This window comes from Mustela nigripes, chromosome 12 (genome assembly GCF_022355385.1).
Source record: "Mustela nigripes isolate SB6536 chromosome 12, MUSNIG.SB6536, whole genome shotgun sequence".
NCBI classification, from domain to species: Eukaryota; Metazoa; Chordata; class Mammalia; order Carnivora; family Mustelidae; genus Mustela; species Mustela nigripes.
Window position 1 is genome coordinate 132105297 of NC_081568.1, and position 23910 is coordinate 132129206.

The 23910-nt window shown below is 41.0% G+C and overlaps 1 protein-coding gene across 2 annotated transcripts in view; it reads right to left on the bottom strand.

The window, feature by feature from the left end:
* Nucleotides 1–601: 601 nt before the first annotated feature.
* Nucleotides 602–23910, bottom strand: part of NREP (neuronal regeneration related protein) — a 28743-nt gene continuing 5434 nt past the window's right edge. For both annotated transcript variants that reach the window (XM_059418363.1, XM_059418361.1), the window contains 2 exons: nucleotides 6662–6739; nucleotides 602–2366 (listed from right to left, as the gene is read on the bottom strand). In XM_059418363.1, coding sequence (XP_059274346.1) covers nucleotides 2241–2366; nucleotides 6662–6739 — 204 coding nt within the window. In that variant the 3' untranslated portion in view covers nucleotides 602–2240. The remainder of the gene's footprint in view (nucleotides 2367–6661; nucleotides 6740–23910) is intronic.

Genomic DNA, 23910 nt, shown 5'->3' on the forward strand with positions numbered 1-23910 from the left:
AGCACCCAGTTGGGAGCCGTGCCCCCTTTGGTTCCTCTCCCTCCCCTCTGGCCTTTATCTCAGAGGCCTGGGCCTTAGCCTCTGTTCAGGTGAAATTGAAGTACCTGGACACAACCAGCCACTTCTGCAACTTGTGGTAAACCGGGTGAAGTTACGTCCTCATGGAGGAGGGAGCAGCTGCATTTCTCATGCGCAGGGAGAGGATGAACCGCCTGAATTTCTGGTTGTGGGGGTCACAAGGAGACCTCTGGTGATGCCATCTCATCACGTGCTAGATCCCAGGTAGCTGGGTACATATGAACTAATGACTTAAAATCCCGCCTCAAATTCTCATCTTCCTCCAAGCGGAAGCCTTTTGTCTATGTGTAAGTGCAAATATTCCCTGAGGAAGGGAGGTCTGGTATCTTTTGGATAGAGTGCCATAGCCTCGCCCCTAATCGCATAGAACCTTCGGAAGGGAACACACGTGAAAGGCAGAGCTCATTCTCTCCCTTTTGACCTTTGCCCTTCGGTCTCCTCTGGGGGCTCTGAGAACACACGAACTAGCACAAACCAGTGAAAGCATTCAGAAGTAGGCCTCTCCAATGACGAGCCAAGCCAGTTACCTTACAGCTTGCATATTTATTGAACAAATACTACTAAAATAGCTAAAATACACTGGGTACCTGTTGTGAGTGCATCAGTAAAGATCACATTGTTACAAAAGCCTGCATTTCCAGCAGTGCACAACTGCAACTCTACGTAAATGCCACAGATGCAGAATACTGTTTTCTTGCTCTATTTACACGGCTGATATACCTATTCTAACAAAGGAGGGGGCAGGAAGATGCACAAGAAACTCAGGCCAATGGGGGAGCGAGAAGAGAACGAAGAAGTGCGCTGCATGCAGCATGGGCGGTAACAGTCAGACGAGGAACAGGGCGGAACACAGTCTGCCCTGTCCAAGGAAGAGCTGAAAGACAGTTATATAAAAATTAAGGTGGGCTTTCAGACTGGCTAACACAACAACAATCCGTGAGTAGATGGTATTGTCTGGTTTTATTTTTATTTATCCATTTCATTGGGAGCAAGGACAAAAATGTAAAATCTATACCTTGCTTATCAAAATTGCTGAAGAAAAGTGCTCTGCCTTTTTTCAGGTTTTTAAAAATTTTATAAAGACCTTTTTTCCAACTTAATTTTGGGGAAAGGTGTAATTTTCAGATTCTGACTCAGATGGCAGGGGGGGTTTTTTGTTTTGTTTTGGATTATTTTTCGGAGGGCATTTGTTTGAAACGTTTGCCCTTTCTTCCCTCCAAATATCCTTTCAAACAAAAAGAACCAAAAGAGACATCTAAAAACGCCTGTCAAATTATTGCTTTTCTTTCTCTAAACTAGGCAGGCGAGGCTACCGGAAAGAAGAGATTTGGTAAGTAAATTACAGTTTTGTGATTGCTCCCGCTACTGGGACTGCTTGTCCGTGAGTGCCATCCTGCGAGACGTGAGTGTCTCACTCTCTCTGGTAGCGTTCACTCAACCTACAACGCTGAAGAAGAAAGCCACACTGAAGACACGAGGAAAACAAGTCAATCCAGTCTAGAGAACAACATTCAGGGAAACAGAGTACCAACACCTTCTTAGAACATGGAAATAAAATATAACTCCATCAGAGCTACCTCGCCAAGGAGCATGTTGAAAGTCCAAAATAGCACCATTCATCAGTGTCTCAGGTCCTGTGGCAGCATCTCGGTCACTTACCACAAGGAAACAATGAGTTTCAAACTACTTCTATACATCAAAAGAGTACATGGATAAAATATAGATATACAGACAATCGATGAACATAAACTACTAGGCTTATTACATCTAAATGGAAAAAAAAAATGGGGACTCTCAGCCTCTGCGAGAAGCTGTCAGGAGCTATGTGAGTGAAAAGGCAGGAGTGGACCGGTTGTATGAGAGCAGAGGGAGTTTGAGTTGTGGAAGACACCGTTGTTGAGAACCAGGCCTGAAGGCCCACCTGTAAGGGTTGTAAACGTGGATTCACAGTGTGAAATTCTGAGCGGTTTCACTTGAGTCAGAATGATTAAAAACTGGTTTGATGATACCTATTTGTCCACTGTAAATTCTCTAAAGCAAGGCTCAGAGTCCCATAGTTTCTTCTTATACTTGATGATTTACACAGAAAAAAATCCCATATATGATACCATGACCTCATCAATACCCATACACCATATGTAATACAAATGGAGGTGTGACAATTAAAAAGAGTGGAGGTAACCGATGCCTGGGGAGTGGAGTTCACTGCTGCCAGGTGGAGTCAGGGAGGCGGCCTCAATCTGCTCATCCTTCTTGCGGTTCACTTCCTTTGGGACAGGAAGTCTTCCCTGAAAACCAGGTGGGGACACACACACACAAACACACACACACAAAGACACGTAGTCATGTTTCTGAAACCATTTGAAATTTTTTCTTCTCCCTCCTGCCTTTTATCCTTGAACTCCAGATGTTTTGCAAACAGAGTTTACATATTAAACACAGTTCACCTGAATGTAAATATTAGGTCTGTGGGGGCATGAAGTAATTAAACACTCGCTGCCTTGGCTTCAGGGAGAATCAAGTGCTTCTCTAATGGCTGTGCCCAGCCATGTGGGAGGCAGCATTCCCCAGAGTCAGGTTTCTGAGGACAGTTTCTAGTGTGAGACAGGGCCCAACATGAGTCTGGGTAAGAGGTGCTCATTTCTCTTCAAAGCATTCAGTGACTGTGAAGGAGATGGGTAATTGCCTGTTTTCCAATATATAATAAAAAAATATTTAAAAGGAGATGACAGCCTATACAAAGGTAACTTATGTATGATTTATTCTTTGGACAACTGGCCCAGTCCATGTGGGCCTGATAATCAGAACCACAAGCAGGTACCAAAGGTGGGAGTGTTTGCAGGAAAGAGGACAGTGTGACACCCAGGACAGAATTTAGTGAGATCCACCTTGTTTGGCCTGCGGCTATTCTAAGTCTGTCCTCACAAATGTGAGTAAGGTGTCTCTGTTTCTGTCTAGAATAATCCAACCTCTAGAATAATCCAACCACAGTGTGACTGATGCTCCACCAGGCACCCAAGGGGAGCAGCTCTTCATCATAACCAGAGAGCAAGAGGACAGGAAGACCATTTGCTCAAGGGATGATAGGTCTTGACTTTTAACTTTACCACAAATACCCTGTATATCCCAATCAGATAGGAAAATAGTGATTTAACAATAGTCTTCTCTTTTAGCCATATCATTAATTGCTGGAGTTTTCTCAGACACATTATGCAATATGGTTTTAAAAGATTTTTTTTTTCCTTTTTGCTTAGATCATATGTTCCAATTAGACATTTATTAATCTATTTTGGCTGGGTATGAATACTTGAATTAAAATAATAATCTTGCTTTGAGATCTGTAAATTATCACATCTGAATCTCTTTTTAAGAATTCAGAAGTCAGGAACTTTCAAACAACTTGAAACTGAGTAAATGTTTTCAGCAGCCACAGGATGAACTAAATGTAACAGATAATTCAGCTTTAGTAAGTCTTATTTCCTATAAATATATTTTTTAAATGTTAAACACCTGGTATGCCTAAATTTTGAGTTTAAAAATCTCAGACTCTGGGAACATACATTTTCAGGATATATAGAAAATCCACTCAGTGTGTACTTCCATGTTCTAAGATTTTGATTTTTAAGTTGTTTTGGTATCACTAAATAGCAATAGGACTAAATCAGAAAACTGAATTAAAATGTAATTCATTACTCACACACACTTAAGGACCTAGGTAAACCTTTAGAATCATTATAATGGGCAGTCTTTTTCAGTTGTGCAAAAAGTTTTAATCTTGAAATTTTGACCTATAATCCCAAGATGTAGAAAAAAAAATCCACTCTGATCCTGGTGGTTTTAAACTGTTTTTCTCCTCTCCCTCAACCAGTTAGCCTAGTTCAAGATGTGACAAACTTGGGTTTCGGATGAATAAAGAATTCAGTGGCTGCTAATTATCACAGGCCAGGAAGGAAAATCAAAACTTCGTAAGTGTGATTTCACTCAGCTACACTCTGTCCATGGCTGCCCTTAAAGCGGCTTACTTCAGTTCCTACATGACTAACTAGCCAGTCTCTAAAGTCTCCATTTTCCTAACCCCATTACCTTCATGGAAAATACAAAACAAAACCAAATGATGACTGGGTGGGATTCTGGGTAATCTGGAAAGAGATATTTCTAGGGGGAAAAAAATTTGAAGGATATTATTTCAGATGTGAATTTACCATTTTTACTACTTTTTCTGTTTTGAGACCACCCCCCCCCCCCCAAAAAGTTCATGTCTTCATTTATTATTCATGTTCTGAATACCTACTGTGGCTTGAATACTCAGATTTTAAAGCTACAGCGATTAAAACAGAGACAAAAATAGTCCCTGTCCATCCTGCCCTTTATTTTCTGTATGGGAGATGCCCAAGTTAACTGGACAATGGCAAGGCAACAGTGGTAAGCCATGCGGACAGGCATGCTGCGAAAGTGCCCTGAGGGGTCAAACCTGACCAGCCAGAAAGAGCTTTGCACATCTTCCCTTTGGTGGCTGGAATTTACTAGATTTCAGTCCTTACTTCCTGCCCCTCATTTTTTGAAAAGAATAAAGTCTGCTCCCTTACTGAAAGAACTATAGGCTTCTATAACAAGGGGAGAAGGTTTTTGAAGAGGAGATACAATGTAGTCTTACTTCTTCAGAAGTTAGGCCTTATAAGAATTCAGGCAAAAATAATCCTATCTTCCTCCATCATCCAGCTCCTCATGGCTCCCAGACAACTGAAGATCAATCTAGAAGGCTGGAGCAGCAGCAACAGATGTGTCTGGTGGTTCCCCAGACTGGTTCTCCCGGATGCTTCTATAACTAAGCTACCTCAGGTTGGCCGGCCCTCTCTGCTGATAACTGTTCGAGTCTGAATCCCCCAGTTTCTCAATAATGTACCTCGGACAACACAAGATTATTTTTGTCGATTATACAAAGATGTGCTTTTCCACAAGAAAACTTCTGGGAAGGACAAATATATTATGCTTAAAGGATTATTCACATATGGAGAGAGAAAAGAAATGAACAGAAGACCTGAATCTCAGGGTCCGTTGTGCCAACCGTGTGAAACGTGACTCAGTGGAGGCACGGTCTAGGTCCTGGGTTGGCCTTCTAAGAAACAGGGAGGGGCTGTTGACCTCACTGAAGAACTTGCCTAGTCTTGCCACTCTGGTTGATGTCACCAGTATCAAAGCAAGGACTTCTGGATGGCTGAATGGGGCAGAAATAATGAAAACAACTGTACTCTTCCTTTCCCCTCCATTATCATGTCTTGTCCTCAGCTGCTCAGACGAATGATGCCCTGAGCTTCCCAGTAAAGAATGCCTAGAGTTATACTACTGCTGCTGCTGGGGTGGGAGAGGGGGAGCTTCTGGAGTGCTGGCGTGGAGGTGTAGGAGTGTGTGGTGGTAAAGTGGTGGTGAGGTGAGGTGGGGGGTATGGTGGGCGGTGGTGTTGTGAGGTGGCAGTGAGGTGGTGTTGGAGTGGTGTTGGGGTGATGGAGGTGTGCGTGTGTTTTAAGTAAAGCTCCAGGACACCAGCTCACTTCCACCCCAGCTCTACAAGATGGCACAAGTGTAGCTCAGGCAGGTCCAGAATCCTTTTGTTCACCTACTTTCCTAACACTGGTTTCAACCTGGACCTTCAGAAATTCTCTGGAAGATTTAAAGTGATTTAGAATTGTTTTCTCTTAGTGCTAACTACCAGTTGACACAATCTCTCCAAATGCTGCCTGTCAGTAAAAGGGCACTGCTGAAGCCATTTAGTTTAAGTAAGAGTTTCTCAAACATTAAAATGTCAATAAGAGCTGGGAAATGTGTCACCATGTGTCAGTTACACTTATGAAACTTCTGAATGGAAATTTTATTTTCAGTGCACATTTTCTATCTTAATTGCGAAATCAACAGGTCAGTGGTAAAAAGTACAGTCCTCTTCCTTAAGGTCAAATTGATATTTACCTTAACAAGCAAGTCCAAAGGAATCTATCCTAAAACTGCTAAGTGTTGCTGTTGTTAGAAATGGTGCTAAAATCCAAAATGTAAATCTGACAAATTTTCTTAATGCAGAGAATTATCACACCTAAGATGTCAGAACGAAGAAAAGATGTTTGTAGAAAATACTTTTAAGCTTGAAAATTAGAAGAAAGAAAAATAATAGTTCATGTTCTGTTTTGTTTCTTGGGTGATTTCATCAGACATTTAGGCACTATTACCAGACAAAAGTATCATCATTTTGTACTTTTAAGATATCTTTTAGTTTAATCATACTTGAATGGAACAAAGTAAAAACCTGTAAAATGTGCATTTGATAAATTGATTCCGTGATTCTTAAATGAAAATCTGCTTTGAACTTGTCAAAAAGAAAGATAATGTGAACCTTAAGAATCATAGGACTTTTGGATATATATGTATCTGTAGTACATATGTACTATATATTATTTGTAAGATCATTACAGTATCATGTTATTAGATTCTTACTGTAGACTAAATGGATATTAAAATAAAAAAGAAATAACTGACTTTTTTAGTTGGCTTTAAACTGAAAAAACATTTTTAACAAAATGGTAGCTAGGGATCTTACCTTAGGAAGCCTTCCCTCCATTTCCTTATTTGGAAATGGTTCTTGACTGACCCAGACAGAGAGCTCTGGGTAATAAACCTACAGAGACATAAAAGCACACATATTCAGATTAAAAACAACATCCACTCTGAAACCACATGGGATCAACTTCATGAGCTCAATCCTCAGTGTCACTTCTTTCCTGATTATAACTTAGAGCAGTGGGAAAGCCCTTCACCTCTTTCAGACAGTGTGCATCCAGATGTATAGCACTCAGGGGACTTCTGGCTCAGGGTCTTCTAAGACTAAGTCCATCAGAGCAAAGATGTCAATCAGTGTTACCTTCAGCACTCTTAAGTGGCAGCCTCCTGAAGTGACTGGCTGAGCAAACTAAGGCACTGGGGAGGCCTAACTTTAATAGCAACCTATGGTAAGTATACCTACAAACCTCCATGTTTGTAAGATAAACGTGCCACACACCCATACCACTCTGTGAGGGGTTATCCCAATAATCAATTAAAAGGCCCAACATTATGCGCAAAGCATAAGGAGGACAGGAACAAGCAGCTTGCATTCTCCCCAGGTCCACGTGGCCACTGGCGACGCTCTGCCCCATGCCTGAATGTAGCCAAGTGTCAGAGAAGCAGGGAGATGGGCGGCATGGCCAGGAACTATCAGAGAATACCAGCTGATGAATCTGGGGGAGGGGCCATGCAGGACAAGGGGGAGAGCCCAGAGTGGAACTGAGTAAGTCTTCATTAAGTGTATACAAAGGGTTATTAGCATAAGAAAGTTGCAGACCAGCTGTTCTCCATCTCCAGGAAAGACCAGAGTAGAGGGTTAGGAATTAAATTACAACATGGATTTAGGTCAGCTATAAGGAAGGACTTGGCATAAGAATTGCTAAATTGCTGAAAGAATTTAGAGAGGAAAGCTGTGAAATCTCCTTTAAGAAATCTAGAAACAGAATCTAACAACCATCTGCCAGAGTTAATTCACATTTGATGCAGCCCTGCTTGAAGGGAGGGGAGGAAATTAGGTAAGATTCCCTCCAGATCTGATTCACTAAATGCTCTAAATAAGTCTCACATTCAACAAATAATATGAAGAATCACATCTCATTAATAGGTTAACAAACAGGCTTGGACGACGTTTTTGTTTTTGGAAGCCACAGATGTGGGAGCCTAGTCATGCGGCAACTGCAATGTCTTCACTGTCCTGGTCAGGAGGCCTGAGCTAGGAAATGTGGATGGTTGTGTGGATTCTTCAGGATAGTCCAACAGCAACTATCCTTGCTTTACCCCAGTAACGTTTCAGCACATCCCAGGTTAGCAAGCAGCTCTGCCTACACTAATTACATCCTGATAATAAACTTAAGTCTTACCATTTCAGAGAGAAGAAAACAGAAACTCAGAAAGGTCACCAGCTTGTCCAAAGCCACACAGTGAGAACAGGAGAAGACTTGAACTGAAACCAGATTTCCAGAGTCTCAACTTCCCACTATCCTGATGCCCTCAAATCACCCCAGAATGCAAATTGCCTACCACCTCTCTCAAAATGACACCAGTCCACAGACACCACACACATTTCTATCTTACATATTTGAGAGCTCTTTCTGTAAGAATGGAAGTCTAACTTCAGACTGGGTCTGCTTTCTGGGTCTTGTGGTTTCCCCAACCTGAACCTCCTTCAGCTTTCCCCTCCGAATTCCACCATCTGCCTTGTTTGGGACAAACAAGTCACCCCTAACGTACCTTTGAACTGGGAATGGGTGAAGAAAAAGAAATGCCATCTAAAATATACAGCTTTTTTTAAGGCTTAAAACAAAGTTAAAGCATACTGAATTCCACTTTGTGCTTGATTTAAGGAGATCCCAACTGGGATCAACTATAGATTCACTTAATATAAATAGATATAAAATTCACTTAATATAAATAAATTTCTACATTACTACTTTTAAAAGTGCAAATTTTAAGTTTTATACATATTAGCAAGAAATAAAGCTCTATTGTAAATAAATGATAAAAATACATGTAAAAACTTAGGTGCACGGACACAGTGAAAAGAAACATCAAGTAAATGTTTTATCTTTGTTCTTGAGCTTTTCTGTGATAGTCTATTTTAACAAAATGTCACTGCTTTAGCATTTAACTTTCAGGTTCAAAGCATCACTACAAAAGCCACCCAAGTCCAATCTGCAGGGAAAAATAGCGTCAGAAATCATTATACTTATTATTGTTAGAATTTGTTTTCCCCAAAACATTTTTTCTTTTCCTTTTTTTTTCCTTAAGAAAAAGTGATTTATCTATCTATTTATTTATTTATTTATTGCCAAAGAACTCAGGAACGTGGGTATCTGATAGCAAAACCCACAACTAAAGAAACTTCTTACCCTATCCCAATTTGTTCTTTTGAAACATAATTTAGCCACAGATTGACCAAGGGCACTTCTAATTAGGTACTTTTTAGTGTTTGAATCATCAAGTAGTCATGGTATACTTTAGGAAAAATAAATGTCCCTTTAGCCGTGTGGTAAATTCTTCCAGTCTCCTTCAGGATCACAATTTGAAGCCAAAAAATGGCAGGGATAGAGGCATCTGTTACATCCTTAAATCTTGCTTGGTTGGTCTCTAAGAACTCAGCATATCCCTGGATATAGCATCTGAAGGGGATGTTTAAACTTTTTTTTTGGATTTGGAAAAAGTTGGTTGATTATTGGAAATATATACTACCTCCATTACAGCTTTGTTTGTTCTTTTACCTGTGGTGTTTTGAGACTCTAAAGTGAAGGACTTAAGAGAAAAAAATCTATGACAAACATTACCCTTGCTCTCAGATACCTCAGAATACCCTTGTCTAAGCATGCATTTGCCACAAGTTTTCGGGGCAACTGCAGTGTGCTCTACACTGCTAGGTTCTAGGGATTACGAGAAATACAGTCCCTGCCTTCTCGGAGCACCAACAATCATTTTATAAAAGTGTGTTCTGTGGGCTAAACTGTACATTCCCCACATACAAAATTCATATGTCAGAATCTTAATCCCCAGTTAGATTGTGCATATATTTGGAGATAGGGTCTTTAAAGAGGTTATTAAGTTAAAACGAGGTCATGAGTGGAGACCCTAATCCAGTACGACTGGTGTCTTCATAAGGAGGAAAGGACACGCATAGAGGAAAGGCCACATGACACAGGGAGAAGATGACCATCTACAAGCCAAAAAAAGCGCCTCAGAGGAAACCAACCCTGCTGACACCTTGACTTCAGAGTACCAGACTCCAGAATTGTGGGAAAACAAAGTTCTGTTGTTTAAAAGCCACCTAATCAGTGGTACTTTGTTGTGACAGCCCTGGCAAATTAATTATGTGCTTTAAATGAAATTTAAAAAAAAAAAGGAATGTATAGGTTATGTCAAATAGAGTAGCTGTTGGAAAATGTATCAACAGACTAAAAAAAGAAAAGAAAAAACATTCAGCAAGCCATCCAGCAGTGCTGTCAAGAGAAGAAATGGGGGATGGCAGTGAGCCGATCTGGGAGGGCACGTGATGGCTAGCAGATGTAAGCCAAGGAAGACAGTGGGTTGAGGGTCAGGGCGTCATGAGCACCATGTGTGAAAGCACCCTACGGCCAGGAGGTCACGCTGCAGCTCTCGGTGGCCATCCAAGCAGCAGCACAAATGCAGCCCCACAGCTGCTCTACCCTATCTTTTGGCTCCGTTCAGAATATCAGGAGCTACCAGTGGCCCTAGGATTAGGGTTTTTGAGTACTGATCAAACATGGGTCAGAAAACGTTGAAGTCGATCTGTCTTCCTGAAGTCCACCTGTTCTTGCTTGGACCCTAAACTTGTTCGTTCATATTGGTACTAGTCAGCTGATGGCTACGTGATGACACGTGGCTTAAACTTACTCCAGTTCATTCCATTTTCTGGATTCAAGACTGTGTTCCCCATGAAGACCAACTTAATTAACTGTTTCTTTTTTAAATTTACTGAGTTCTCTATTGGTTTGATGACGTGCATCTCAGCTATGTAAGCATTCCAGATAATATGAATGGCACTACCTCAAAACTACTGCTCTGTTACACAAGCAAACCAAAGTACGGCTTAATCCTAACAACAGAAGATTGTGTCCTGTTAACAAGATACATATTCTGTTAAAACTGTCTTCCATATAGACATAATTATTTGCTCTTGCTCAGGTAAAATCCTCAGAACCCCCTGGAATACTGTTCTTCTTGAAGTTAGGAATCACAGAAACAAGCTACATCCTCAACAACGAACACAGGAGTGTTTGAGAAAATACACTGGGAAGGGAACTATTTTAAATTGAAGAACATGCAAAGGTTTTGCTTGAATCCTGGGAAAGGCTAAGGGTTTATGCTTGTCACTGAATATATTAGTTAATGCATCTTTTTTTACAGTGCTGCATTATCTCGCTGACAGCTAAATTTAAAAACAACAGAACTGACAAAATGAACCACACTGGCTTAAGCACACTAATAATGATAGATATGTATAAAGATATCCATGAACAACTCTTAGGTAAAACCAATTTCCTGCTTTTATTAAATATATTTAAACCCACTATATATTTCAAAACAGTTTTATGGTGAAAATGTGCTCTTTCTTACAGATTCTTTTCCATGGATGTGATGTTTGGGTATTTAAGTTTCAATGGTCTATCCTATAAGTGGAGAAATGAAATGCTCATGGTTTCACCTTTGTAAATCTTTCTTTATTTCTTGGTTTTACTCTCTGGATAATGCATTATGAAAAATAATTTCATTTTTTTAAGTCCATAAGGTAATAAGCTTGCCAGTAATTACTACTTGATAGCCAAATTAGAAAAATAAAATGGGGAACTCAGAGGTCACTCCTGCAAAGTCCTAAAACCATGCAAACTGGGTTATCACTTAACTTCTTTTGGAAACCTCGCCTAAGCTTTTCATTTAAAAACTTGACTGTTTCCTAGTATGGTCCACACACCGAACCTAACAAACTGACATGTCTTCTGTCACTTTGATGCAGCATGTAAAATTCTAATTGTAGCTGTTTATAACCTGTTTCCACCTGTATTTTTCTCTGGAAAGCAGAGTAATTGTCAGTTGATGCTCAAGTTGGCAAACACTCTGGTTTGGGAAATAAATGAATTTGTATTTTTTCTTTGTTCACTTACTTTCTCAATCATCTTTGTTGATCTCCTTTGTTAAAGGAGAACAATCCCCAAATCAGGGCCGTGACTTTCTTCAGAGCCCAGACATATGTGTATGCTGCTTTCTTAACTGGGTAACATACCTTCTTAGAAACCTGCCATGAAGATGCTGCATGGCTTGGTTGTTAGTGACCATAATCATAATATTATTTTCTATCCTTGGTGGAGTTCTGTGTGCTTGAGGAATGCACACACATGGCCCTTTTATGACTTAACAAGGACAGGTGTCCGCCCCCCTGCAATTAGGAAAACAGAGCAGGGCAGCAGGTGTCCAACCTGCATAATTAATTCTTCTAACAGCAAAGGAGCATATTTCATAATCTCTCTGCCAATTAAACAGTGTGTGTGTGTGTGTGTGCACGCATGTGTACATGTTCTATTCCACCTAATTGGCTGGGAGGTCATGAAAGCTGGTACTGTATTACAAGGAGAATTTATATGCATATACCTGTACTTCGTTTCTGCAAATAACCTTTGAAGTGGTGCTATTAAGAATCTCCGTCTAAAACGACTCTGCTCCCAGGTGTTGCTGGCCATGTGAGAGAGCAGAATGTAAACTGAAACCATAAATGAGTTACAAGGATCATTTTCTCTGAACAGCATTACATCAAAGATTAGGTGGTGCCAAAAGATCATGCACTGAGCTCTCTCTCTAGAGACCTAGTCTTAGCAATCTGCCTAACCCTGCAAGTGCTCTCTGGAGCTGGAGCACACCGCTAAGGAAATGCACTGCTCCTAGAAGACAAAAAAGAACCCCAGGCCATTCAGATAATGTATGTAACCTCTGCCCATTCGGGAAAGCAGAGTGTCACTTGGTGCCTGAATTGGCAAACATTCTGGTTTGGGAACTAAATGAAACAAGCAGCCACCTAAATACATCCACCCTCACACACGCACGCATGCACGAGCTGGACGCTTACGGACCCCGCCCTTACGCACCTGACCATCACACTCCGCTGTAAATGCCCTCCCGCTGGAAAGGAGACGGTGGCCTTTTAGGGTGCTCGATTACAACACCTGCTGACACACTCAGCTTTTCCAAGGCCTGACAAGTTCTTAACCCAAAGAAATGGGGGAAGGGGAGACAACTGTGGTTCAAGGAGGAAGATGATGGCATCTCACCAACTGCTTAAGCCCACTGGCATTTGCTTTGCTTCGGGTGCACAGGTCCACTATGGGCACAGAAAATGTCCACCTTTTATAGACACACAGCATAACGTGTTCCTGCCAACATTACCCGTCATGCAGGCCAAAGATTGGTAATTCTTTGTTTTCTGAGTTGGGGTGTCTGAAGCAAACTGTGTCGACTTTAATAGTAGAATCCTTTAAATTCACTCTGCTTGTGGTGAAGCCATCTTGAGAGGCCGCTGATGAATATGTGGGAACCTGACAGCTGTGGAATTTTATTTCTAGATTTCAAGGAGGCAGAGAAAGGAAAAGGAAATCTCGCTGGCAACAAAACGAAAGTGTTTACATGTGAAATTAATCGTCAGCACAAAGAGCTTTCCCAGTCACTCTGCTCCACAGTATAATATGCTGCTGGTTTGGCTGCTGAGTCTTTAAAAATTTGATTTCTAAGAATAATAGCAAAGACTTTCAGGAGGAACAACAAATCAAGTCAGGAGCAAGCCACAGGAGGTTAACATCATTATCCAGCCTTGCGTTTTCACCACTCTGAGACTGTTAGGTGACCTGTCAGGGCTTTGGCAGTGCCTGGTTCAAGGCAGGGTGCAGTGGCAGCTGGCGGACATGGTCGGTTGCGGACACGTGCATGGTACAAATTCCTCCTCCCACCCAGCCTCATTCCTTTCCAAAAGGAACCTGCTCAGCACAAAACAATCCACCTAAAGACTCCATAAATCCAAAAAAGGGAGTTACTGATCGAGGAATTCTCAGATTTCTGCCAAGGCACCCTCCCTTGGGCTGGAGGTCAGCCTGGTACAATAATCAGAGCCAAACTGCGGACCGGACTCTAGGAATGAAGTTGAACACTTCAAATCTGGACTTTTAGTGGACAATTTTCCTTTTTGGTGATGAAGACAAAACAAAGTACAAACAGCTGATAACAGCTCAAAGTAAACCAGAGGAAAAAGTAAAAGAACAAAGCTTGGAAACAAAATTCATAAGAGATATCTAAGAAGAGATTTTCCAGACAAAGGGAAAAAACAAAGCAGCTTTTTAAAGCTCTAGTTTGAGATAAAGCAGTTTGTGAATGAACAATAAGAAAGTAAAGGCCACAAAAGATATTTGCTCTTTTCAGCAGGAAAAAAAAAAAAAAAAAAAAAAAAAAAAAAAAAGGGTTTTTTTAAAATAGAAAAAAAAAAAAAAAAAAAAGCCCCTCAGGCATTTAAGCATGGCATAAGCTTTTCCTTGGCCCTATGACCTCAACAAATATGTTAATAAAATCTTTTACCTCCCTGGAGTGGAACCAGAGTAAATATTTACTTAACACATTGAGTTTCTAAGTCTGGACCACCTTATTCCCTAATAGAACTTGATTTTCACTTGTAATTAAGAAATTACAAACACTACATTTTGCAATGTTTCTCCTACTTTTAAGGTGAAAGGAGAGAAGGGAAGTTGTGGGGGGCGGAAGGGGAGAGCTAAAGAAAGAAGAAAACTATATTGTGCCCTGTACAACAAACTGTGCTCGTGAATTTCCAAACAGGAGTCTCTGCCACAAATGTGGGTTATGCTGCCGACATGCTTTCCAGTACCAGACATCAGAGTTAGCAGGACTTCTTCCGAGCACATTCCAAGGTTAATAGGAAACATCTAGACTTGCTTTTATTAGCTGGTTTAAATAATTTTAGGTATGCTAGGTTTTAACTTCAAATAACTAAGATAGAAGTCTGATTTCTACTAAGAATGCCATTTTATCCTTCTTCTTGTCCTCAAGTATGTGCTACTCATTAAAATCTTAGGAAAATTTTCACCAACATAGAAGAAAAAGTCCTCAAATATCAGTTTATTTTGTTAAAGTCATCAATCAAAAGGTAGTAAGGTTTTTTGTTTAGTTTTTATCTAGACATAATGATTTGGTATTCTTCTTGGTCTGGGTGGAGGATGAGATAGCCAGTTGCTTTTGAGGAGTTTGTGGACATCTCAAAGCATTCCTGTGACTGACATGTTCAAGACTGAACTTACCAAAAAGTGCATTTTGTCCCAAAGAAACTGTCCACTCTCTCCATCAGCGTGCCCTCTCCTACTGGCTCCTGCAGACTGCCCCCACCGCCCCCACCCAGCACTGAGCAGAAGTCATTTACGGCTCCATGCGGGCCCAACCCTGCCTTGGTCATTTAAACATGGCTAGCTCTTCAACAACAAACAGCTTCATAACACATCACCAAATTTGGAGGGAAAGTCATTTCTATTGCAAGAGGATGTAATTAAAATTGGTTTAAATCAGATGCTGATTACCTCATTAAAAGTTTGGCTTTAAAAAAAAGGAAAAATAAAATAAAAAAAAAAAGGAAAAATCAAGCCAGATCTGAATCCGCATGCTGTTAAGTGCTCAAGTCACATAGAGGCTATGGAGGGGATTCCCTGTGAAAACAGGCAAAAACCTAAAAGGAAGAGAGTAAGATTGGGATGGATGTGCCCCCTTTGTACCATCTGGATTTTCAACCCCACTGGAGGGTGTTGGAGGGGTGGTAGGAGGAGGAGGAGTGGACATGGTCTGATTCAGGAGGCTTCTCTCTGATGAGGGGCTCAGTCAGGCAGTACTGTGGGAAGTAAAGAAGACCCAAAGGGGCAGCCAACCAGCCCAGGGCTGGGAGTCACCAAAGAATCAAGAATTGACAGAGTGTGAAGATAAATGCAGAAGGAAGGCCAAGTTAGAGGACGCTGGGCTGTGTTCCCTCACTTAAAAAAATCTCATTGACACGAAAAGGGTAGGACTGGAAACTCAGGCCTTCCTTCTAAGTGCCAGCAGCATTCTCCAACAACAGAATATTTAGACCTCATGTTCTTGTTTTTCTTCCCCAGTCTTTCTTCTATTGTAAACCAGTCGTCAAAACTCTACTTCTCTAAAGGAAGAGGACTATAAGCAGTTCACGGGAGTTGTTGGAACCCGCACACGCAGAGCATGTAAATTTGGAGACCTGCGGTTTTTGGTGGAATGCACACACGGGTTCTTTATAATGTTTTTAGGCATGTTTCCCACGTGAACTTACTGAAGCCTCACAGTGTGGCCCCAAAGATGAAATTCATCAATCTAGTGCTGGCAACAGCATGGGGCACATAAGGGGATCTGGGCCGGGTGTCCTTTCCATCATCCTCTCCGTTTTACAGATGAGAATACTGTGGAAGAGCAGTCGAGGAGGCTGCCCACGGTCACATAACCCTGCCTCTCCTCTCATGGAATACTATCTGTCAACGTGGCCCTTCTCCCCACTTCCCCAGAGCCACCTGGAGCACCGCCATGAACTCCCCTGAGAGCCAGGGCCTGTTTTCCATCCCCCAAGAACCAGGCGTGTTGAGCATCTCTGCCTTCTGCCCTGGTGATGAATTTCTGACACCTACGATCAAGAGGAGTTTTCTCAAAAATATTTGCGGCTCTGCTGCCTGTGTTTCTGATAACTGGCTGCCCTTCAAAAATAATTTCCCTACAAACCAGTTAGCACAGTTTGAGGGCAGACAGGGTTTGCTCTCAGTAACCACATGTCACTAGAGTCCTCGAAGGACTGTTAGAGCAGCAGCTCTGGCTGGGTCACGTTAACACTTTGGATCTGGTTAAACCCAAGCTACACTGGTCATCACAGTTTTGTCTTTTTTCAGTTTTCCCTGGAAGGAAATATTTAGAACAAAATTAGTATCTAGCCATCACTGCAGCTAATTACAAAGGGCATTTGCTGAGAAACCAAATTGTTTTAATATGACCCCCAAATGAACTCTCAGACAACTTCTCAGATGGCCTAGCAATGCACAGTTGAATTCAGAATAGCTTTCCCTCATCAGATGTATTTGGACCCGTGTTCACTAGAAGTTTGCTTTTCAACATTTCCATTTAAAAACAAGCTGCTTAAAGGAGAATTAAAATTTTATCTTTATCAATGATCTTCAAATATAGAAACCATATATAGTTGACCCTTTAACATGGGGTTAGAGGTCCCGAGGCCCTGCACAGTTGAAGATCTTTGTATAACTTCTGACTCCCCCCAAACTTAACTATTAATAATGTAGTGTTGACCAGAAGCCTTACCAGTAAAAGAGTCAATTAACACGTCTTTCATATATCATATATATTATATACTGTATTCTCACAATAATGTCAGCCAGAGAAAAGTAAACGTTACTAAAAAATCACAAAACAAAAATACACTGACAGTACTGTATTGTATTTATAAAAAAAAAAAAAATCTGCATATACGGGGGCCAGAGTAGTTCAAACCTGTGCTGCTCAAGAGTCAGTTCTACCACATAAAAATATAAAGTGGTCCCAATTGAGGAAGAAAATAAACACATATTAGCCTAGAGAGACAATGTATCAACTACCAAGAATAGTAATTTCCCATTGGGAAACTTCTAATTAATGTAAAAATGCAAATAGTTCTAAGACAAAAAATGAAAAAACTAGAGATGGAGTAACAAGCCAATCACTAGTTATTACCATCATGAAGGTACGAAATAATAATTAACAAGGTACATAGCATTTGATCCTCCGATTATGTGTGGAGTACTGTATTCAATCACACTGAAAGATAGGGCGCCCCTCTGGCTTTCTCCGAGGGATGTAAGGGCAGCTGATCAGTTTAGGAAAAATTCACATTAATAATCAGATGAATTGTTTCTATGAGGCCAAAGAACAAGTTTAATTGAATTTCTGATTGAATTGATTGTGACAGTGTAGACAGTTAAGCTTCATATAATAAAATTAACATTTAAAAAACATTTTTAAAAAAAGGAAAAAGAATATGCTTAATAAAGATGAAAAGAGGTAGAGACTTGGCTTCCAGACCTTGATAACAAGATCAGAACAATTTAAGATTCTATTATCAAGAAGTGAGCAAAATATCCAAGGGCCGGGGGCATTTCCTGATGTATAATTAGACCCAAGTGTCCACAGGGCAGCATGAAATGGAGACTCAGTTATGGTCCACAGCATCTAGGCTTCAGAAACAGTCAAATCCAGGTAATTAAGGATCACAATTATGTACAAGAGAAGGACTCAGAGATGATGTGGACAGAATTTCTGATGCTGGAGTAACTGAATTGGGTTGAGCATATAATCTCAATTATCCAGCCAATTAATCAGAAAATATGTACTACCTATCTACTTTCCATGAGGTCTTGAATATGTGGTAGGTAGCTTTCAATCCTATAGAATGAACATCTTATCAAGAGTACATCCTATTAATTCAGGCTGCAAGTGCCAGGGTAGCAAACACATTTTTTCCAAAAACTTTTTTTTTTTTTAGAACAAAGCCACCAAATCCTGGGATGTCTATCTGGGAAAGGAGTGGGCTTATAATTAAGTCATCTTTTTAAGTCTGAATTCTCTGAAACATACAACTGGAAGTCCCTGATCGTGCATATTTCAAAGAGTGGCTCCATCCCCTGCACACTCCACATCCTTTTTGCCCATGTTCAGAGAGTCCCCATAACGCAGGAGGCACTAGGCTAAGTATTCAACCATGTGCTGCCGCCAAACCCACACAGCACACTGAAACACTAAGATTCAGCAACTGCCTGGCCAAACAAGAACAGACGTCCACATCGTGGTCCCAGTAAGCCTTCTGGGAAACTTTCACTACGATCACTTGATGAAGGGCATGAAACAGTACTTCTTGGAAAAGCACTTAATAACAATCCCTTACTTGGGTCATGTTTACTAATATCTTTGTAAGTTTTATCCAGCTAACTACTGACTCTAGCTTTTCCTTGACAGTTCTGAATGTTGGCTGCCAAAGATGCAGTATCTTCTCCTAATTTCCCCTCTTTCCTGTCCAAGGACGGGCTCTATATCCGACACGGACTTTGTCCAACAAAAGCGTCCTCAGAATGCCTGGACCTGCTTTAAACACGATGACTTGTGTAGATTTTTCTCTGTTCAGCCACTGGACTGCAGTACTTTTCCCTGCTGGAAGTGTATCAAACACAGTTCAGACAGGAAGGCTGTTACCTGCCCCAGTAATCAAAGGACAGTGGTGTGTGATGGTGATCTGAGTACCAGTTGGAGTGGAGAAGGGAAAGGAGCTAGAACTGGACGACCCCACCAAACGTCTGTGCACATTACGAATCTCCCTCTTGTTTTAATCACTTATTGCTACGAGGCTTTGGCTTGTATTTTTACTGGCAATGACTACTCAGCTATTCTCCCTTTCTTTCCACTCAGGGGCTCTGTTTCCCAATTTTGGCTTCAACAGGGCAAACAGACCTTCCTTTCATTGGCCACGTTCTCTCATGTATCTTCTCTTTCTCCTTTTCAGACAGGAGTCACATTTGTTCACATTTGTATTTTAGTCTACAAAAGTAAGGATGGATGTTGAACAAGCGTGGTCTCAAATTGGGGGTTTAAGAACATCTCCAGCTAGATAATCCTAACACTTTTTAAGGCACAATGCTTAGAATGGAAAGCACTTTCAGGTAGTAACAGGCAGTGATTTTTTTTTTTTTTTTTTAATGAAGATATGGTCCCCTTGGTCACCAGAGCTGCTGACGCTCTGCTGTCACAACGGCCTCAGTCAGGCTGCTAACACACCATGTGTGGAAACTCTAGGGACACAGAGTTACTCCTGCACAGAGCAGCGCCACACGGTCCATGTTTTGGAGGAGACATGTGACTCTACCCCAGAATGAGATTTCTCTTTGAGCACACCATTCCAAGTGAACTTTTTGGACTCTCTTAGGACCTCCTCTGTTGAAGGACATGTACAAGAAAGGAACTGTTTCTGTAGTGTGTTTACATGTCATACCCCTACCTCCTTTCATACCACTATACCCCTAGCCTCCTTTAATGATCGGGGAAGGGGGCTTTTCAGTAGTCAATTCAGAATCCGTCCATGCTCATCTCATTTCCTGGGCCATACGTTTTATAACCTGAGCTGTCACAATTCTACAAAGCACTGGGCAGTTACTAGCTATAAATCTCAAGCTGAGTCTCCTGGTTCTGCCCAGAAATAACAGATCTCCATGATTCCATGACTACTGACTCATTCATTTATTCCACAGACATTTATTGATCGCTAAGGATACACCAATTCCTGGATAGGTACTGAAGCAGCAATCAGACTGATTCAGAGACATCAGGGGGTCTGTCCCAAGGTCCCATTAGAACATGTCAATGAAGGTTAGGGCTTCCTTCCACTTCGTGGAAAGAGAATGCTAATCAACTTCACTAGCTGTTCGAGAGTTCCCTCTCAGTGATAAAACCTTCCCACATCTGAATTCACCATCCTAACCGTAGAGGAAAAGAAAAACAAAACAAAACAAAACAAACCAAGGCATTACAGCCTCACCTGCTACCAAAAAGAAGGTTGATGCTCATTTACCAGGGGTCAGTGTTCTTGTCTTGAGTTTCCAGTCTTGGAGGGTAGAAGAACAGATTGGCAGAAATAAGCCAGCCAACGAGTAGAATGTTGTAAGGGTGATGCCTGTACAGAGGAGCATGAGATCATTCCTGCTGGACGTGTGGGGCTGAGTTCCACAAAGGAGCTGTCATTGGCACTCAGTCTCGAAGAATACATTTATTTTGTCAGAAGGAACCTTCTTTCCCAGGACTGAGCAAGCAAAGACACAGGAAGGACCCATGGGGTATGTTTAGAGTAACAAGTGGCTGGTCCCTCTAGGAAAATACATTCCACTGTGGTTAGAAATAGAAGATAAGTTTATATAATTCTTGGCATGGCTGCCCAGTCACAGAAATTAAACTTCTGAAGGTCTAAACACTGAAATTAAAATAAATTATTTGGAAGTAATGAGGTGAGAGTAGGCATAAAGAATTCAAGGAACCATGCTTATCTACGTTACTTTTATCAAGAGAATTGGGTAAGTCCAGCCACATCTGAAAGGACTAAAAGAGCTAGTGGAATCACTTCACATTGAAAATCTCGAGGCTGATGTATTCTAAGCTAGGAGTCTGGGCTGTATCGAGAAGAAATTCCAGAAAAGTCCTTCTCAGTCTTGGCTTTCCCCAACTTCTGTTTATCCTGTGATGAGATTCCCTTCTCACTAGACTATTGACTAACTTAGTAACAGCCTGCAGGACCTCAAACTATGAACAATTTTATGATGATGATGTCAGTGTTGGCTTGAATTTTGAGTATGTCTGGCCAATCAGGAAGAAGTGGAGAGAGAGAACCAACTGGGTCCATGTGGTTGCAACTGATTAGCACATGGCTACACCCAGTTAGCCTCACAGAAGGGAAGTGTGGTGCTGGCACAGCAGCAACACCCCCTCTGGCCACATGGGCACTGACGGAGCAGCTGGGCATGGCCAGCAGAAGTGCTGCCACCTTCTCGAGAGAAAGGTTAGCTGTGCTCTCTTCTTCCTCTGCGATTCCTTGTAGCGAGGGGGTCTTCCTTCTCTCCACCACTCCACCCTAGCCAAGGACAGTGAGGGGAACCACGACAATAAGCTGACATCTAACCAGAAGTATGTGTAAATCTGTGATCTTTTCTGTTGGGCACAGTCCAAAGGCAAAGAACCTGACAGGTTGGAACCTGAGTGACAGCCCTAGGCCACCTTTAAGATGCCGGCTTGGTGGTGGCTCCCTCTGACTTAGCACATCAAATCCTGACTTGTAGGTTTAGTTTGTGAGGTCTGTCCTTGACAGCACAGAGGCCCTAAACAGGAAGGAGGACAGTCCCCACTGTATAAAAATGCACCATGCTTACTCTTGCAAGTAAGTGTATCTTTCTAATGCAATCCCTTCATCTGGAATTCACTTCTCTCTCATCTAAATCTCTCCAATTATTTCTAATTCTTCATTCACTTAATAATTATTAAGGACTAGTGTTAAGCCCTAGGGGTAAAAAGCTCAAGAAGGCATGGTACCTGCTCTCAAGGAGCAAAGAGTCCACTTCTAGGTTTCAAATTTAATGCCGACTCCAATCACTTATTACTGAGCTCTCTACTCAGGCTGAATAATGAGAATAAGAATGAGGCTTGATTGGCCTTTCTGCCACCAGGTTAGTAGGAGTTAGTGGAGGTGTGCATATTTGCTGTCTCTGGGTCTAGCTTAATTTCTACCTCCTTAAAAAAAATGTTTCCTCTACCATTCCCATTCCCCAGTGTTCAATAACATCATTCTTCTGCTTCTTACAATTTAGAACCAGATTATACCATCTGACATTAAATTCGTCACACACGTTAGTCTTCCTTCCACAACTAAAATACAAGTCGACTGAAGGCAGGGGCCAAAGTGTGCGTCTTCCGTAATGCGGGAGAACGAAGCACCAATAAAATGCTCAGAAAGTACTTGTACAGTTGGCATGGGAACAGACACCAATCCTACAACTAACTCTTCTCATTCTCTTCAATACTTTCAGTCATAGCACCTTTGTATTCTCAAGGTCATTTTCATAATATCACAGAATCAGATTATACTAGAAATAAGTGAGGGCTTTCACGTTCCAGTACTAGGGGGTCAGAGCTCCCTCCGGATCTCAGAGGGGATTCTTAGGGCTATGGGAAAAGTTGCTGTAAGCTTTGAGCGCCACAGCTGGATTGAGTCCAGCATATCACCAGGTTGATCAGAGTGTGGCTCTAACAGCTGGTCAGTGGGAACAACTGCAAGCCACTCTCTTTTGGCAAGTGGCTTTATGGCCTAACCACAAATTTTGTCTCTTATTAATAAATCATGGAAAATAATTTACTGTGAAAACTAAAATTACATTTACTTCAACTTCCTAGCTCGTAGAAAAAGGTAAGGATGCACATTACTTCCAGATCACTAAAACTAAACATGATTCGTCATTTAGGATGAACTTTTACAAGTCCAACCCAATATTTATTGAGCTTCTAACATGTATTTAAAACTTTATTAAGCACTGCATATGAAGTTTATGAACCCTCTGGGATCCTATAAGTTATTTGGTCAACAGAAGAAATGAATATGACTCAACCAACAAATAATGCAGGACAGTATAATCTAGTGTTACACCCAGGTTAATACCAAGTCATTGCTACTAATAACTGAATTGATATTTAGAATTTAGTTGAGAGCCATGTTAATGCTTAAATCCCAAGCCATTAGAGCTGCTAATACTTGTCATGCACTAGCAGATCAATTTCAGGGTCACTGCTATTTTTTTTAAACCACTGAGACAAAAATCCTTGGAAGCTGTCCCTACCTGCAAAATATGTCTAGAAATATCTATTTCAGATAAATTTTGACCCAATAAATGGTATTTTTAGCAACCATAATTTCTACAGATGTGGGCTAATATTTATGGTTAATCTGTTTTCCAGTTCAAAGCAAAAGAGCAGTTTAAAATTGGAATCTTTGAATAGATCTTGATCAACCAAGATGACCTAGCCCAAGTACATTCAATACATTTTCCTCTGATGTATTCAAACTGGATTTGCTGATAAGATTTCCTTATCCCTAGTCTTTTCCTGTATCACAAAGAAATTACACAGATCATTTAGGCAAGTCCTTCCCACTCCTCTATCACTCTAGCAACATTTTGAATAACAAAGACGAATCAGGAAATCGGAGTTTTTTTTGTTTTGTTTTAGGCACAATTATTCCAATAAGTGATCAATGCTCCATTTCACTTTGGCTGTGTGGATAAGACCTTAAAAGACTTTTTAGCCAAAAATACCACTAAGAAAAAAAATATGCCAGACCAAGGAAGCCAGTAGTTCACCCCAAGGCTCCCCACTCAGTCCAAGGTGGATGAATGCTTCATGTATAACACTCATCATTTAGAGGTCCCTCATCTAATTTAGTGAAGTATTCGTATTTTATTGCATTGTCCTGAAGTAGTCGCATTTCAGAAGTGTGTTTTTCTACTTTAGAAGTATTAATTTTAAGATTTAAAATAAAGCGAATTCTTTTAATGTAGTTATGATGATCTGCTTTACATACCAATTTTTAAGAATTCTATCAGGTTA